Source organism: Equus przewalskii, chromosome 14 (genome assembly GCF_037783145.1).
Source record: "Equus przewalskii isolate Varuska chromosome 14, EquPr2, whole genome shotgun sequence".
NCBI classification, from domain to species: Eukaryota; Metazoa; Chordata; class Mammalia; order Perissodactyla; family Equidae; genus Equus; species Equus przewalskii.
In genome coordinates, this window is record NC_091844.1 from 74750949 (window position 1) to 74767563 (window position 16615).

The 16615-nt window shown below is 35.8% G+C and overlaps 1 protein-coding gene across 8 annotated transcripts in view; it reads left to right on the forward strand.

Annotated features, from left to right (window-relative positions):
- The window catches only part of WDR35 (WD repeat domain 35), a 54769-nt gene extending 38484 nt beyond the window's left edge, over window positions 1–16285 (forward strand). For all 8 annotated transcript variants that reach the window (XM_008528550.2, XM_008528551.2, XM_070574348.1 and 5 more), the window contains 10 exons: window positions 4795–4931; window positions 5246–5449; window positions 6305–6451; window positions 7113–7245; window positions 9155–9265; window positions 10176–10340; window positions 11220–11360; window positions 12018–12174; window positions 15385–15625; window positions 15932–16285. In XM_008528550.2, the coding sequence (XP_008526772.1) occupies window positions 4795–4931; window positions 5246–5449; window positions 6305–6451; window positions 7113–7245; window positions 9155–9265; window positions 10176–10340; window positions 11220–11360; window positions 12018–12174; window positions 15385–15625; window positions 15932–16082 (1587 nt within the window). In that variant the 3' untranslated portion in view covers window positions 16083–16285. The remainder of the gene's footprint in view (window positions 1–4794; window positions 4932–5245; window positions 5450–6304; window positions 6452–7112; window positions 7246–9154; window positions 9266–10175; window positions 10341–11219; window positions 11361–12017; window positions 12175–15384; window positions 15626–15931) is intronic.
- Window positions 16286–16615: the final 330 nt, after the last annotated feature.

Here is a 16615-nt window from a genome sequence, read left to right on the forward strand (position 1 = left end):
CTGGGTCCAGCCCTGCTCTGTCACTTACTTGTGCAGCCTTTAGACAGGTTCCTTCACCTTTGTGACCTTCATTTTCCTTTCCTGTTTACGAGCCTCAGTTTTTACCTCTATAAAACGTGGGTAATAATAGTACCTGTCAGATAGGGTTGTTATTTTAGAAGATAATGTGTGAAAGGCACTTAGCACAGGGCTACGGCCAAGAGCTCGAAGTACGGTAGCTGGTTGTTGTTGTCATTGTTTTTAGATTAATAACAAAGACATAGTGAAGAAATAGTTGATAATTTAGTCTTTTTCTGTTTCTAGGATATTTGAGTAACTTTTTGTTTCGAGGTCCACTTTCCTTTCATTGTTTTTGTTTTAGATTTTATAAAGTAATACATTTCTGGGGCCGGCCCTGTGGCATAGTGGTTAAGTTGGAAGCATTTCACTTTGGTGGCCTGGGTTCACGGGTTTGGATCCTGGGTGTGGATCCACATAGAAAGTAGAGGAAGACTGGCACAGATGTTAGCTCAGGGCTAGTCTTCCTCAGGAAAAAAAAAGAAAGAAAGAAAAAAATAATCCATTTCTGATTTCAGATATCTTTTTGAACCCCTACATTGGCCTTCATTGATCATTCTTTGGGAATTTTTTTCTCTAAGAATACATTGAGAACAATTTTACTTTCATTTTATCTAAAACATTTGCTTTTCCATGTACTATGTTTTTTAGGGGAGGAATTGGGATTTTAAATTTCTAGACATTAGTTGCAGTTTGTAGCATGGTCTGATATGTAAATTGCAGCCTTTTTATTATGAACCAGTTCTTTCCTATGTCATGACCACCCTGCAGTAGCAGGATGGGCCCACACCCAAAATTTGGTTTGGATGTCAAGAGTGATGACCCTACAGACACATCGAAAGGGTGTACAAAGGTTTGTTTCTTACACAATGAGGCTTTTGGGGGAGAAAGGGCAGGCATCTCAAGCTGATCCAGAAATGGTTTGAGAGATAAGGGAAAGGAGGCTGCTTTGGGTTTTTTTGGTAGTTAGAGGGTGGGCTGGGGTGAGGGTTTCCACAGGTAGGGGCTGGTGTAGTTTGAAACTCCTGCTGATGCCAAAGGATGCAGCACCTGGGCTTTCTTGTCAGCTTGCCCAGAGGTGAGGCAGAGGGGAGGGGCAGGCTTAACAGCTGTCAGCAGTCGACCATCAGCAGTGAAGTCTGAGGCTTTACTGCAATCTAGGGTTATATAATCCCCAAATTTGACCACTTGGCTCCTCTCTGTGTGGCTAGCACTTCTGCAAAGAGTAAAGGAGAAGATCTTGTCCTTGTTTAAGGTATAAGAATTAAACTTGTAAAAGAATTAAACTTGTTTCATCGGCAGTTATTGTCCTTTTTGATTTGAATATAGTAACATCAGAGAATACATCTCTTCCCCTTTTCCTCTCGTATGAATCAAGATAAATCCTTTTGCCCTCCTCTTTCCTAAAAGATTTATGGTTTGGGAATACCTTTAGAAGATGTGCTTTTGTCAATATCTTTTTAAAAAAACAAAGCCATAGGTGGGTAGAGTCAAAATAAAGTAGCTGAAATACCTTGTCTATTTTTATGTATTATTGATTGATAGAGAGTGAGTGTCTTGAAGCCCCAGCATCTACAAGGGTCTGATACACGTAACTGGTTCTCAGAAGGTGTTTGTCAAGTTGATTTTTAAAAAATGAATAGTGACTTTATTGCTTTTAAAAAAGTGATACATTGTTATTATATAGAATTCAAGCAGTACAGAAAAGTGCTGAAAATAAAGTAAAAAAACCCATACCACCCCAAATCCCACAACTCAGATATTTTAATCATTAACATTGGATAAACATGAGAACATCGTTTCATACAGCTGTAAGCTGTATGTGGAAAGATAGATTTGATAGATTAGATAAGTGAACAGAAGTAATTTTATAAAAATGGCATCATTGGACAGTCTGCTTTGTTTTTCCTCCTCCTTTTTTTTTCGGTGAGGAAGATTGACCCTGAGCTAACATCTGTTGTCAGTCTTCCTCGCCTTGCCTGAGGAAGATTGTCCCTGGGCCAACATCAGTGCCAATTTTCCTCTACTTTGTATATGGGATACCACCACAGCACAGCCCAATGAGTGGTGTGTAGGTCCGTGCCCAGGACCTGAACCTGCGAACCCTGGGCTACAGAAGCAGATCACGTGAACTTAAGTACTGTGCCACCAGGCTGGCCCGTACAACCTATGTTTTTAGTATTAAATTTAATTTTAATTTAATAACCTGAAAGTGAATTTAAAGGAATTATAGGACTTTAGATAGCTTTTTTTTTTCACTGCAAACAATATCATTTTTCTGGGTTAAGAAAAAACTTATGAAAAACTAAGAGGTTATCACTTTAAAACTACATTTTAATTTTTAACAGTATTGATTCTCTACTCTAAAAGGTGACATTCTTACATTTTCTCCCTCTTTCTCTCCTTTTTTTGGCCATATTATTATTTCTACATTGTCAAGATTTAGAATATTTATATTTTGTTTTGTAACCCCAGTTTCTAGTTGAATATCTTATGTTTAAATGAAAGCTGTTGCCAGTCTTTCCACTTTTCTCTGTATATGAGGTCTTAATTTTGATTAATCTTTTAGTTGGCTGGATTTCATCATCATAGTTTCTTTCGAAAAAGGCTCATAGATGCTGATTGCCTTAAGTTTCGGAATGCTTGAGAATGCCTGTGGTGTTGTTGCTTTGATGATTGTATTGACTTTTATAAAGTGTTTTAAAATATATATATTTAAATTGGTTAGGTGTACTTTGATATTCTTGGTACCCCGGGCACGTCTTATGGATATGTAATACTGGGATAAAGAGTATCTACAGTACTGTAGCCCAATTTACTGGCAGGGGTTGTTAAACTGTAAGGGAAACCAAGTTCTCCTTGACAGTTTTGTTATCTGACTTACTATGTGCAAAACTGTTAAGAAAAGAATATTGTTGTACCTTGCTTCCCTCTGGGACCTTATTGACCCAGGAAGTATTTAGCTGAACTGTAGATTCCCTTCAGCATACAGTTTTAGGAAATAACGAGTGTCGTACGCTAAAACTAATACAATGTTATATGCCAACTATATTTCAATAAAAAGGGGAAAAAAAGAAAGAACTTGAGACATTTCCTGGAGGACTAGAGAAGAAGGAATGCAAAAGGAAAAGGAAGGGAATTAACATTTACTAAGTCACCTTCATGAGAGGCATCAATGTGTCATTTGTCGTTACGTATTATTGTTCGTTTGTTCTTACAACTGTGCCTGGTAGATAGTACACGGACCTCACTTAGATAAGAAGCCTCTTAGTGGGTGAAATGATTTATCCAAAGTTCATGTGTTCATTGACTCAGCAAATGTTTATTGAGAACCCATAAAACACAGTTCCTGGCCTGAAGTGGAGTTGTTGGGGAGATAGACGAGAAATTCAGCAACCAGAAAAGGGCTGGGGGTGCTGTGGTTCTGGGTGTATTTCTTCCAAGGTCGGAAGCGAGAGAGCATTGGGTCGCTTCTGAGACTGTGAATAACTGAATCGCACAGCTACGCCTTGTGCTAAATGTTTGATATGTGTTATCATGTTTAGTCCTCACAACTCTAGGAAGTAAGCTGGGTTATTACCTCCATTTTTTCAGATGGAGAATCTGAAGCCCGGAGAGATAAGCTAAATTGCCAGGGACACCCAGTTAGCAGTAGGCAAAGGCGTGATTTGACTGGCTGGCTTCGAAGCTGGTGTGTGTAATTGGTAGCACTGGCAGAAATGAGGGAGGGGCTCAGGTTACAAGGGGCCTTGTATGTCTGGCTGTGGAGTTTGGACTGCATCCTAGAATTAGTGCAGAGTGAAGCAGGAAAGTGACATGATTGAGTTTACATTTTGGGAAGATGTCCCTGGCTGCTTGGGTGGGCAGGTTCTAGAAAGAGTTGTCACATAGGCAGCAAGCCATGGAATTAGGATTTGAGTTTAGATCTGTTTGAATCCAGACCTCACGCTCTTTCCATATTACTGCCTCCTTTGTACCCGGGAGTAGCCTAAGAACTTTTCAGTTTGTAGAAACAGTGGTTTAGTTGCAAGGTGAGGAGAAGATGCATGCAGCTCAGTTCACCCTTTTGGAGAACTTTGTTCTCTGGGAGCCATTTCCCTCTTACACAGTGGGGCTCTAGTTTGCTTGTATGCTTCATTTTTCCAATAAGTAGGATATATGTGAGTTCATTATAACTGCTTCTTTCCTTTCTTTGGTCATTGGCTAGCTCTTTCCTGCAAGACTGGCCTCCAATTTTTGGGTTTTTTTTTTGCCAGCCTGCTAAATTACAAAAGGGAAGCAGTGATGACAACTAGCCCTTTTTCTTTTCTTTTACCTGTTTGTCTGCTGCCCAACAGCATATGGAGCAACAGTTTCATTGGCCCTGGCAGGGAAAGAGGAGATTAAGGAGTGAGTGGATAGAGGCCCTGCCCATGAGTTTTCTGCTCCAGTGGAGGCCGGAAGGGAGTAGCGCCTGGGGAACAGGCCATTTGAGCTGAGGGAAACAAGGCCACATTCCTGTAAGGGACCTCTGCCACCACTGTCCCCTTTCCCATAGGCAGCCCGAGAGCCTCAGGAGGGACTTCACTTGTGGGTGTTTGCTGGTAACTCAAGAGACCCGCACATGGAAATTTCTCTTCTTCCCACTTTTGCTTACGATATGATGCAGTAGTTTTTGTCTTGTTTCACTGTAAAAAAAATAAACACATACTCTAAAGGCAACTATTAGAATTTCTTTCTTTCCATCTTTACTTTTAGAATCCAGAACATCCAAATAAGGATTATATAATTAACTTTGAGATTCGGTCCCTGCGAGATAGTCGAGCATTGATTGAGAAGGTTGGAATTGAAGATGCATCTCAATTCATAGAGGACAATCCACATCCCCGACTCTGGTATTTAAAAAAAATCCTCTCAAAACGTCCGGTGTATGCTTGTAACATCTCGGCTCTGTCGGTCCCGCTCTCGTACTGGCCTCCTGATGGGATTAGACCTCTGGTCATGCACTTCTTTTTAAAATATAGAAATTCATTTTAGATTTGGAAGTACTCAACGTAAGCATACTATTATATGAAAAATGCTTAAATGTGTGAAAATAATCACTTCCCACCATGTTTCACTAGAAACAATGGGTATAATAATTGAATTCTGATTCAAGCCTTGTTCAAGCCATTTGCAATAGGCTTTTCCGTTTCTGTATTTAATAAAGGCGCCTACTGGCTGAAGCAGCTCTTCAGAAGCTAGATTTGCACACTGCGGAGCAAGCATTTGTGCGCTGCAAAGATTACCAAGGCATTAAGTTTGTGAAGCGCCTGGGCAATCTACAGAGTGAGTCCATGAAGCAGGCTGAAGTGGCTGCTTACTTTGGCAGATTCGAAGAGGCTGAGAGAATGTATCTTGATATGGACAGAAGGTGAGAAAAGAGGGTGCAGTCATCTGGAGCACCTCCAGAGCTTGTGATTTGGTTACAAGTGAGGAATGTAAAATAGACGAAATACATTTCTTTTAGAAAATAATTTCAGTTTGGATTACAACCTAGATATTCTACATGATTCTCGTTAATTTATGTTTTGTCAATTGGGGGCAGCTTTCTTCTCCATGGCTGGCCATGAGAGATTTTTTTTCATTTGGTAGGAAAAAATCATACGACTACAGAGAATGGGGGCTCTTATTTATTACACAGATCATTATTTGGGTTCTCTTTTTTGGTTTAGGCTGTTATTTAATGTTGAGTTCTCAAGGAGCATGAAAAAAATCAAAGGTATTTAGGGGTTGAGTTTTATTCTTTACATTTCATTTTTATTTGCATAAAATAATGCATGAACTTCATTTCAGCTCTAAACATTATGTCTCATTTTCATTAATATTATTTGTAATTCCAGGAGATCCCTGGTACAACTTAAACCCCGAAAAGAAAAATAAAATCAAACCTGTGTTTATAGGTTTGGTTTTGAAATAAACCTGATCATGTCTAACAAATTGATGAAATAGTTATTGTTTAAATCATTATTTTACTAAGTGAATTGCAAGTCCAGGAAAATAAAAGGCAGGAAACTGTTCCTTTTCCCTATTCCAGGTTCTCCCCATCGCCTCTTCCCTGCTCAGGCTAAGTTTCTAAAATGTTTGGAGAGTTACCGTGTCTGTCTTTTCACTGCTGAGTATTCTCGGTACCCTAGAATTGAACCTAGCACATAGTAGGTGCTTGATAAATATTTGTTAGATGAATGAATGGATGAACAAATGAATGAATGAATGCTGTTATTTGTAGAGATCTTGCTATTGGCCTCCGGCTGAAATTGGGAGATTGGTTTAGAGTACTCCAACTCCTGAAAACTGGATCTGGTGATGCGGATGACAGTCTCCTTGAACAAGCTCACAATGCCATTGGAGACTACTTCGCTGATCGACAAAAGTGGTAGGTTACCTATCTGGACCACCTCTTCCATTCCTCGAGCACGTGCTTAAAATGTTGCTGCCTGAGTACTTCCCTGTGAAATAATGCTAGAGAAATGAGGACCGTCCTCCTCGATCCTAAAATTCAAATAGCTCTAGATTCACACTGGAGAGCAAGAGATCCTTCAAGTGGTTAGATGAGCATTGTAAAACCGTGGAGTTTCCAAATGCACGAAACTTGCACTTCACTCTGGGCAGCTTTCTACCGTTTGAGACTACACTGTGCAATTCTAAGACATTAGATGATTTATTTCTGAAGAATGTAAAAAAAGTATTTTATATTTGCTTGTTTTGTTGTTATAGATTATTTTCAGAAATCATTGGTTTTATTCTTAAGTTTTCATTTTGATCAATATACTTATGTCAGTGTTTGGAAGAACGACTGCAGGTCAGATTAAAGCTATTTCTTAAGAATAGTCAAAGAATGTTGCAACTAAAATATGCTACACATTCTTTAGATCTTTTTTTCAATTTAAATGCTTCAAAGAGATTCTGTAACTGAAGATGATGACTAGAGTATACTAGTACTGGTAATTCTGATGAAGGAACATTTTTGGTGAAAGCGCTCATTTATCAGGAGATTCACATTAGTGTTTGAAAGTTTTCATTCTTTCTCTCCATAGGTTGAATGCTGTACAATATTATGTACAAGGCCGGAACCAGGAGCGCTTAGCGGAATGTTACTACATGTTAGAAGATTATGAGGGGTTGGAGAATCTTGCCAATTCACTTCCAGAACACCACAAGTTGCTTCCAGTAGGTATTGCACATTTTAGTTTTTGGAGTTGTTAGGTTACTTTATAAGGTATTTTAATGTTATGATCAGGAAATGTCCTCTGCAACAAAGAAAGTTAAAAATTACTCTACAATCTTACAGTTCCTTAGACATGGAATGATGCTTTTAATTATTAAAACAATCTGTCAGTATTACAGAGCGCTTGAAAGTGGAAGGGAGACTCAGTCCCGTTCCGACTGCTTTAACATGATCACAGTCTTGTGCAGTCTCATCAGTTTTATAAAATCGCTTTTAAAGGTTAGCTGAGGGCCAGGCCGGTGACGTAGTGGTGAAGTTTGCACGCTCTGCGTGGGCGGGCCGGGGTTCGTGGGGCCAGGGTTCCCAGGTGTGGACTATCCACCACTCATCAAGCCATGCTGTGGTGGCATCCCATATATAAAATAGAGGAAGATTGGCACAGATTTTAGCTCAGGGACAATCTTCCTCAGGAAAAAAAAAGTTAACTGAACACATGAGATATTTACAGATGAAATGATATGTTGTCAGAGATTTGCTTCAGAATAATCCAGGGTGGGTCTGGGGAGTGGTGTGTGTATGTGTACATTTGAAATTTACTATAAAAAAAGTTTTAAGAGATAGCTTGACTTTTATTAGGTTATATTACCAGTAAAGTATTTAATGTTAAGAAAGAAATGAAAAGCAGAGTTCTCTGTAGTTCCTTTTGAATGTTCTTTTAAAGCCTTTTTAAATTAATTGTCGAATAATGTATGAGTTTGTATTTTATTTATCTGAAGTGTAAATCACTGAGCTGTCCAATACCTATAGAGTCAGCAGCTGTCAACTGCAGGGTCTGGACATATATCAGTGGTGAGTTCTGCCACAAAAATTTTGTCTATTAAGTATAGAATTCTGATAATTCCGTTTTCTCTGTCATGAATTACAGCAGTTATCCCCGTAACAATGGCATGTTCATGCACCGTGTTCTCAGTCCTGTGTGTTTTCTTGAGTAGGAAGGAAATTAAAATTACTTATATACTAGTAATTATGAAATTACTTATAACCCTGGGTGTGGGGACAGTGTATCACACGTACATATATATTCATAGGACAAAGATGTTAGGAAATTACACCAGAATATTGAGAGAGGTTTCTTATGGGCAGTAAGATTATGAGTAGCTTTACTTTTTCATATTTTCCAATTTTTTTCCCATAATAATGTATTACTTTATAATCAGAAAAATAAAAGCATTGCTTTCTAAAAGGATAACAATATACAAAATGTACTTTTATGCTAGTTTCCCAAAATCTTTTAGAAGTCGGGATGGGGAGAAAAACTCTGGCCAATTCGATATCCAGAAAGAAAAAAAATTGATTTTCTGAAAATGGAGAATACCACCAAACGAGTATGATTGGGTTTTGTTGGCTCCCTCTCCCTGCCGCCACCCTCCAAGGCGGCTCTGTTTTGTGTCTAGCTTCCTGAACTAATGAATGGCCAGCTTGTCTGGGGCATTTCTTTATAGAAGTATTTGAGCTCTGTGAATGCGAGGTTTCCTTAAGCCTCTAATTGATGACTGAATATTCTGTCAATTGCCTTAAAGGTTTTTCCACCCGCTAGTGGGGGCTTTGTTTTGGAGCTTGCTATTTCTATAAACTAGCAACTGAACTGAAAGAAGAAAAGAGGGCAGTATCTTCAGGATCAGGTTAAAAATCAGATGAGTGGTGTGAGCCAGTGAAGCCCTAGTTTTATAGATGGTGATACCTCAGCATCCTTTCTGGTTTGTAGCCTCTGCCCCTATGTCCATTGAAAAGGACAATCACAGTAACCACCAGTAAATTTAATATCCATATGTCCCTATGGAGTTTTGTAAATTAAAATATAAGTGATTTCCTTGGTCTGTGAAATCTGATAGTATTGTTTTGTACTTACAGGAAATAGCACAAATGTTTGTGAGAGTTGGAATGTGTGAACAAGCAGTGACTGCATTTTTGAAATGTAATCAGCCAAAGGCAGCAGTAGATACCTGTGTGCATCTCAACCAAGTAAGGAACTGGAAATTAGAGTCACCATGGTCATCCTTTAAAGATTGTTGCCAATATAAGGGTTGGACGGCTTGAGACGAAGTTTGTGAAAGGAGCCAGATATTCTTTTACTTAGTTGAGGACAAGAAAATGGAGTTTGCACTTACCTCTTGAAGTGCTACCATTAAGCGTGACCCACTAACTCAATATGGGAACATGAAGAAACCTGTGCCTTTAGTCTGGCAAGTTTTTGTGTGGAAGTAATTTCATAATTTTCTGCATTTTATTAGGGTTGGGTTTTATTTCCAAAGAAGGACCAGTTAATGGTCATTGCAAGAGGAAGGAATTGAGTTACTTTTATCACTATTTATTTTGGCAAATCTATTTTCCTTTCCCTTTATAGAAAATGAATATTTGATATTTTTAAGAGCTGAGATTTAACTAAAAGTATAGAATTGTTGACAATCATTGTATTCTTTTAAGTGTTTTCTTAAAGTATTTTGTAAAGCTCCATTTGCTTTATAAAAATAACTTTTAAATGTTAAATCTGATAGGACATTTTATTAACTGAAATTATGTATTTTGTATTACTATAAACAAATGTATCTTTTTCTCATTCATAGTTTGTACAAAATTAGAATTATAAGATGAATGTGATTATAAACTTTGAAGCTTTCCTTTTCAGATGTACTTCTTAAGCAAATCAAAGTCTTAGATCATTTAATCATTTAGACACATATTTAACTTAGAAAACTTATAATTGCTCTGATTTTAATTTAAGTGATTTTTAAAAACATATCGGTTTTTAATTTTGGCACAGTGTTATCTATTATTGTAAAGTGTTATCTATTATTGTAAGTTTTATTTTGTGAATTTTATGACATGTGACTGTAAATGCCTGGGTAACTGAATGGTATTATTTTTTCCCCAGTGGAACAAAGCTGTTGAATTGGCTAAAAATCATAGTATGAAAGAAATTGGATCCCTTTTAGCGAGGTATGCATCTCATTTATTGGAAAAGAATAAAACTCTTGATGCCATAGAACTCTACCGGAAAGCCAATTACTTTTATGATGCTGCTAAACTGATGTTTAAGGTAACGTAATAATCTTGGTGAGTATTTAGTTTGTTCTAGTTACTAGTGTTTTCTTATATACTAAAGAATACATTTTCCATTTTCTTTGGAAACAAATATTTATTATAGCAAAATCCCTCTGGTTTTATTACTACTATAACTATGCATTGTCTTAGTATTATTACCTTTTACAAACAGGGCTATTTATTAATAGTAGCACCTTATTGATAGCTAAACAGTTGTATATTTGCTTAACACTGAAATTAACAAAGAATTATAGAATTTTCAGGGACCATAAAATACAAATTCTCTTACCTGGGAATTAAATCTTGTTGATAATAGAATTTTGAGTTCTTTAAATGTATGTTTTAAAGACATTACACTTCTCATAATATGCATTTGGAGGGAAAATGACCAGTATAGTATTAATGTATTCCAATTTTACATTCTATTCTATTCTTTTCCCATTTGATTTAATGAAAAAGGAAAAATTTCCCTCAGAATCATCTAAATACATTAAAATTTCTGAAGGATGTACCATGTTAAAGCAGTCTTATTGTTGTGTACTTGGAACATTAGTTTTAAAATCTCTTTGTTACGGAAAATACTGCCCATTCTGTGAAAGTTTTCTTTATTCTGACTTGGTTATTTAACTGTATCTGTTATTTTCTATGATTGTTAAGAGTTCTAACTCCAAGAGCTAAATACTAAGGAAAAAACTACGTACCTATCAATACTAAGGAAAAGAAATGGGTTTTAAAATTTTTATCATAAGTAGGTGGTTTTTGTATTCCATCCTGACTTTACTCCTTTTTTTAGAGACTCAAATTTCAGAAATGATTATATTTATACAAATGTAGATTAATAAATATCTTCCCCCAAATCTTCAAATGTTTACAGATTGCAGATGAAGAGGCAAAGAAAAGAACTAAACCTTTACGTGTGAAGAAGCTGTATGTCCTGTCAGCGTTACTAATAGAGCAATACCACGAACAGATGAAGAATGCCCAGCGAGGGAAAGTTAAAGGGAAGGGTTCAGAGGTAAACGACATTAAATCATCTGAAGTATTTAAGAAAAAAGCCTATCAAGCTTATCTTTATGGATAGGTCATTTAATTTGCTTGTTTGCATTTATTTTCTTAAATGATATGAGGAAAAGGAATGACTGTTTTGGAATTAGTGCTCAAATTTAGAAATCTCTACTTGGAAATACTGAAAATTATGCTTTCTGCAAGACTAATCTGTAGTCTTTGTTTTAATTATTTCCTTCTTAGTAAATCCTTTCTAATCAGTGAGTTTTAAAAACTTTCCTAGAATATGTATATTATTTGGTGTATAAATGAATTATTCTCTTACTAACTTAAAGTTTAATCAATTCATTTTAAAATTTGATCATACCACGGGGAGAATCCTTTCACAATGCGTATGTATATCAAATCGCCACGATGTATGCTTTAAATATCTTATAATTTTATTTGTCAGTTATACCTCAATAAAGCTGAAGAAAAAAATGTCATCATAGCAGTTTAACAAAATATGAATTATATTGGAGTAATTAAGTCTGTAGTGACAGACTTGTGACGATAAAATCTATTAATCTGGATATTTCAATGTATAACAGTTTCAGGAGCTCTCTTCACTGGAAGGACCATTGTTAGAGTCGTGCTGACAGAAAGTGTGGGTCTGCTTTCCTTGTAGGCCACTTCCGCTTTGGCTGGTTTGCTGGAAGAGGAAGTTCTGTCCACAGCGAGTCGCTTCACAGACAATGCTTGGAGAGGGGCTGAGGCTTACCACTTCTTCATCCTGGCCCAGAGGCAGCTCTACGAGGGCTACGTGGACACTGCGCTGAAGACAGGTGGGCTGTTCCCTGACGCGGAGAATTGACTCAAAATTACAGGCGGAAATGAAGGGCCAGCTCCCTCTATATGCTCTTACGTTAATTTCAAGAACACTTTTTTCTATGGATTTATTTTTATATGTTTGAGATTTGCTATCTATAATTTGTTTTGTGCATTCCCCTTTTTGAAGTTCTTATTTTTTAATACATAGAAAGCAATACATATGGTTCACAGAAAAACCAGGAATTTGAAATAAGCAAAAAGAACATTTATAGCGTTCACTATTCTATCCATTCAAAGTCAAAAAACTTAATAGCCAAGTCCATATCCTTTTGAGTGTGGGTATATAAATAATTTGTTTTTTTTTACAGTATTGGGAATATAGCAGGTCATACTTTTGGGTACTTTTTAAAAAACATAATATGTTGCAAAATATTTCCGTATCAGTAGATAGATTTCTATAGCATGTAACTTGTTTTTTTATAAAAATGATACTTATATAACCATTTTAACCGAAACAGAAAAAAAATACAAAGAAAAAAGTAAAATAATCTAATAATTTGGAAAATAATCTTAAAAATTTGGAGGTAGTCATTGCTAACATTTGGGTGAACTTCTTTTTAGACTTTATCCACGTGTATAAAATTGTATACAGTTTGACTTAATGTAGCATCATACGATATACGTTGTTCAGGAGCTTGCTTTTTACCCTCAACAGTTATCTTTGCAGTTATCTTTCCAAGTTGGTAAACATAGATCTGTGTCATCATTTTTATTGCTACATAATATGCCATTGTATTTATATACTATAATTTATAGAAGCTTATTTACATGCAGTATCAGGATCTTCATTTCTGGATTAATGATATTCTAGAGTTTAGATATATTAACTCCAAAAGAGCATAATTATGAGAATTATGTTTTAAACCAAAGCATATGAAGGACAAAACCATTATAGTGCTTTCAGATGGGCATAACAGCAGTGCAGGTGCTGTCACCCTCCATCCCAGCCTTCCCGTGTCACAGTGGTTGGGCCACTGTGAAATCACCAATCAGTTGCTTGTGTCATCACCAACATACATCACACCCTAATATATCCTCAATCTATATCATAATGGCATGATCTTTAAGAGAAATCTTTTAGAGAAATTCTTTTATTTGAGTGTTTCTGGCATTCTATAGCGATGGTTTTTCTTTTTTCATTATTTTTGTAAGAGTTCTTTAGAGATTATAACCTCAGCCAATGTATTGATTTTCCTTAGAATTTATAAGTTATAATTATTTATCCTCTCTAAGCTTCAGTTTCTTTTTGTGAAAAGTGGGGATGATAGTATCGCCTTCACAGGGTTGTTTTAAGGATTAAGTGAGAAATTCATGAAAAGAAAATTCACTTATTACAGTGCCTGACATTGTGAGCCCTCAAGAAGTGGTAGCCACGATGATAATAGTAATAGTGGTTTTCTACAGTCCTATAAATCCGTCTTTTGCTTTATATATTTCACATAGGGGTCCTGCTCAGGAAGTTCTTCACTGGAAGGTTATTAGATGTTATGTTTTATTATAACTTCTTAGTTAGCCTAAAAACATTTATTAAAACCTTAGTCTTTCCCCACAGATTTGAAATTCTACCTCCATGAAACTAAATTTACGCATATTCTTAATCTCTTCTTAGACTGTTATTTTCTAGTCACGAGTTTCTGTGTCAGTACTGCCGTCTTACTTACCTTACTTTTACATTTTAATATTTTGACTTTCACCTCCTTCATTACTCTTCTTTTTGAAAAAAATTTGGGGTATTCTCTTGCATTTCTTCATCCAGATTAACTTTAGAATCTTTTTTTAGTCCGGAAGGTGTTTCAATGAAGTCCCATTGGGTTTTGAATTGGGATTGCATTAATTTAATGTGTTATTAATGGGATCATTGATATGTTTACAATATTGAGTTTTCTCATCCAGAAACATCAATTTTTTAAAACTATATATTTGTCTTCTCTCTAGAGTTCTGTAGTTTTCTTCTTGTATACTCTGAATATTTCTTTTGCAGTTTCTTTCTATTTTTGTTGTCATTAGCAATGGGACTATAAATTTGTTTTTCGAATTGTTTATTAGTTATACATAGGAATCATTTTTATTTTTATGTGTTTACTTTATAACTGACCATTTAATTTTAACTGATTTATATACAAATTATTCACTGTTTAAAATTGTTGTATTTTATATAATTTATGCACAATTTCTAGACTTATAAGATAAAATTAGACCTTTAACTTGAGATTCTTCACCTACTGGGTGAAGATATCCACATACTTCAATATTCTTGTCAGTGATAAAATGATCTGAAACAATGTATGCCCTGTAAATTATTGCCTATGAACCTATAAAATTAGAGGGTATTATTTATTGTAAGTGAATGAATGAATTTTTGGTAAATTTCTTCCATTGAACTTTGTTGTAAATACTTGACCCGGTTTACAGGAATCTAATTGTAAAATACATGAATATATTGTCTTAAATTACTTTATGAAATGCCCAATATACTGTAACAAGATATTTTTAAGATTGTAAGGTCTAGAGAAGGAAAAAGATACAATTTGGTTACCGATCTGATATTAATTCTACAGTGCATTTTTAGGAAAGAGATTATATCTCCAGTATAGAAAAATTAAAAATAAGATGTGGTTAGCTGTCAAAATAAATTGTCTGAACTGACAACTTAGAGGCTCATTTTCACTTCTTTTTTCTCAACATTCTATTGTTTCAATAAGACAAACAGAAAAGCAATAATCTGTTCAAAGAAACACAAATAGAAAACATATGATTTTATACTTTTTTTTTTTTACAAAAGGGAGCATGATATTGTCTTGAGAATTATGACTAACACAGTATAATATTAATTTACTTTTTCTGGAATGCCACAGAAATTTCTAACATGTTTATATGGAACAAAAGAGGCATGTTTTGACATCAGATTTCTTTGTCTGTGTGTATGTGCATGATGCGGTGGTGGTGATTTTTGTAGGACCTGAGCTGTTGGCTGGCATTACAGAACCCTGGAAATCACGTAGCCTGCTTCCTCCCACTAGTGCTGCCATCTCCCGTGGTGGTTTGCTTTCAGTGTGCTAAGGTTCACGTGGGTTAAACTACCGCAGCTGGCATGGATTCTCTTCCATGCATGTTCATGGTATCATGATTACTTTTCAAAATCCACTTTGTCTTCTCTTTCCCAGCTCTTCACCTGAGAGACTATGAAGACATCATCCCTGCCGTTGAGATCTACTCTCTGTTAGCACTCTGTGCGTGTGCCAGCAGAGCTTTTGGTACTTGTTCAAAAGCTTTTATTAAACTCGAATCTTTAGAGACCCTCAGTTCAGAACAGAAACAGCAATATGAAGATCTTGCTCTAGAAATCTTCACCAAACATACTCCAAAAGATAACAGAAAATCGGAGCTGGACAACCTTCTTGAAGGGTATGCTAATTTTAATTAGTAGATGTCACTCTACCTTATTAGAAGCTTGGATTTCTATATGTATAATAGTGCATAGTAATTATTAAAGCGCTAAATTTTGAAGTAATTTACCTTAACATTTTACCCTATTTTATTTAGTCTTACAAGCGTATTAATGCTTTATTTTCTCATTGTAAGAAAAGTTTTAATTTGGAGTTTACCTTGAAATCTTTTTCATTCTTCAGTTTTTAAAGTGTAATAAATAAAGTTTTAAGTCATTAGAAGTTTCAAAGTATAATTAAATTGTTTTTCCTCTTATTTTTACAGAGGGGAAGGGAAACTGCCAACATGTGTTGCCACAGGAAGCCCAATCACCGAATATCAGTTCTGGATGTGCAGTGTATGCAAGCACTGTGTGCTGGCTCAGGAGATCAGTAACTACAGCTTCTGTCCCTTATGCCATAGTTCAGTGGGATAAAGAAGTGACAAACTGCGTAAAATTGTGAAATATATGTAGCAAATATATATAGGTGTAACTGTATATATAATAAGGTTGACTTCCATATGTTTTTATAAATATGTATTGACTTCCACATGTTTTTATATATATATAATTTTGTGTAAAAATACAACTGTGAAATAATGATGCTGGTTTTCAATAAAACGTGGAAATCAACCTTATTTTCTGTCTGTCTGTCTATCTATCTGTCTATCTCGTGGTTGGTTACATGATACTATGGAAATATTCCGAATGGGAAATTTTTTCTCATACTGTCAAGGTTACTAATTCCTTAAAATATCTTGGCGGGGGTGGGGGGACGGGGAAGTCTAAGAGTGGGGCAAAGTTGAGTTTAGGGAATTGATATAACCTGTATTAGAAGGAGGTTAAACAACTATAAGACTGAAATGAGCTCTAACTCTTGCTGTATTTAATTAAATAAGTTGTGGAATGTCTTCTCTATTTCATTTTCAGAAGTGAAGAGAAGGCATTTTGAGACATTTTCTACATTG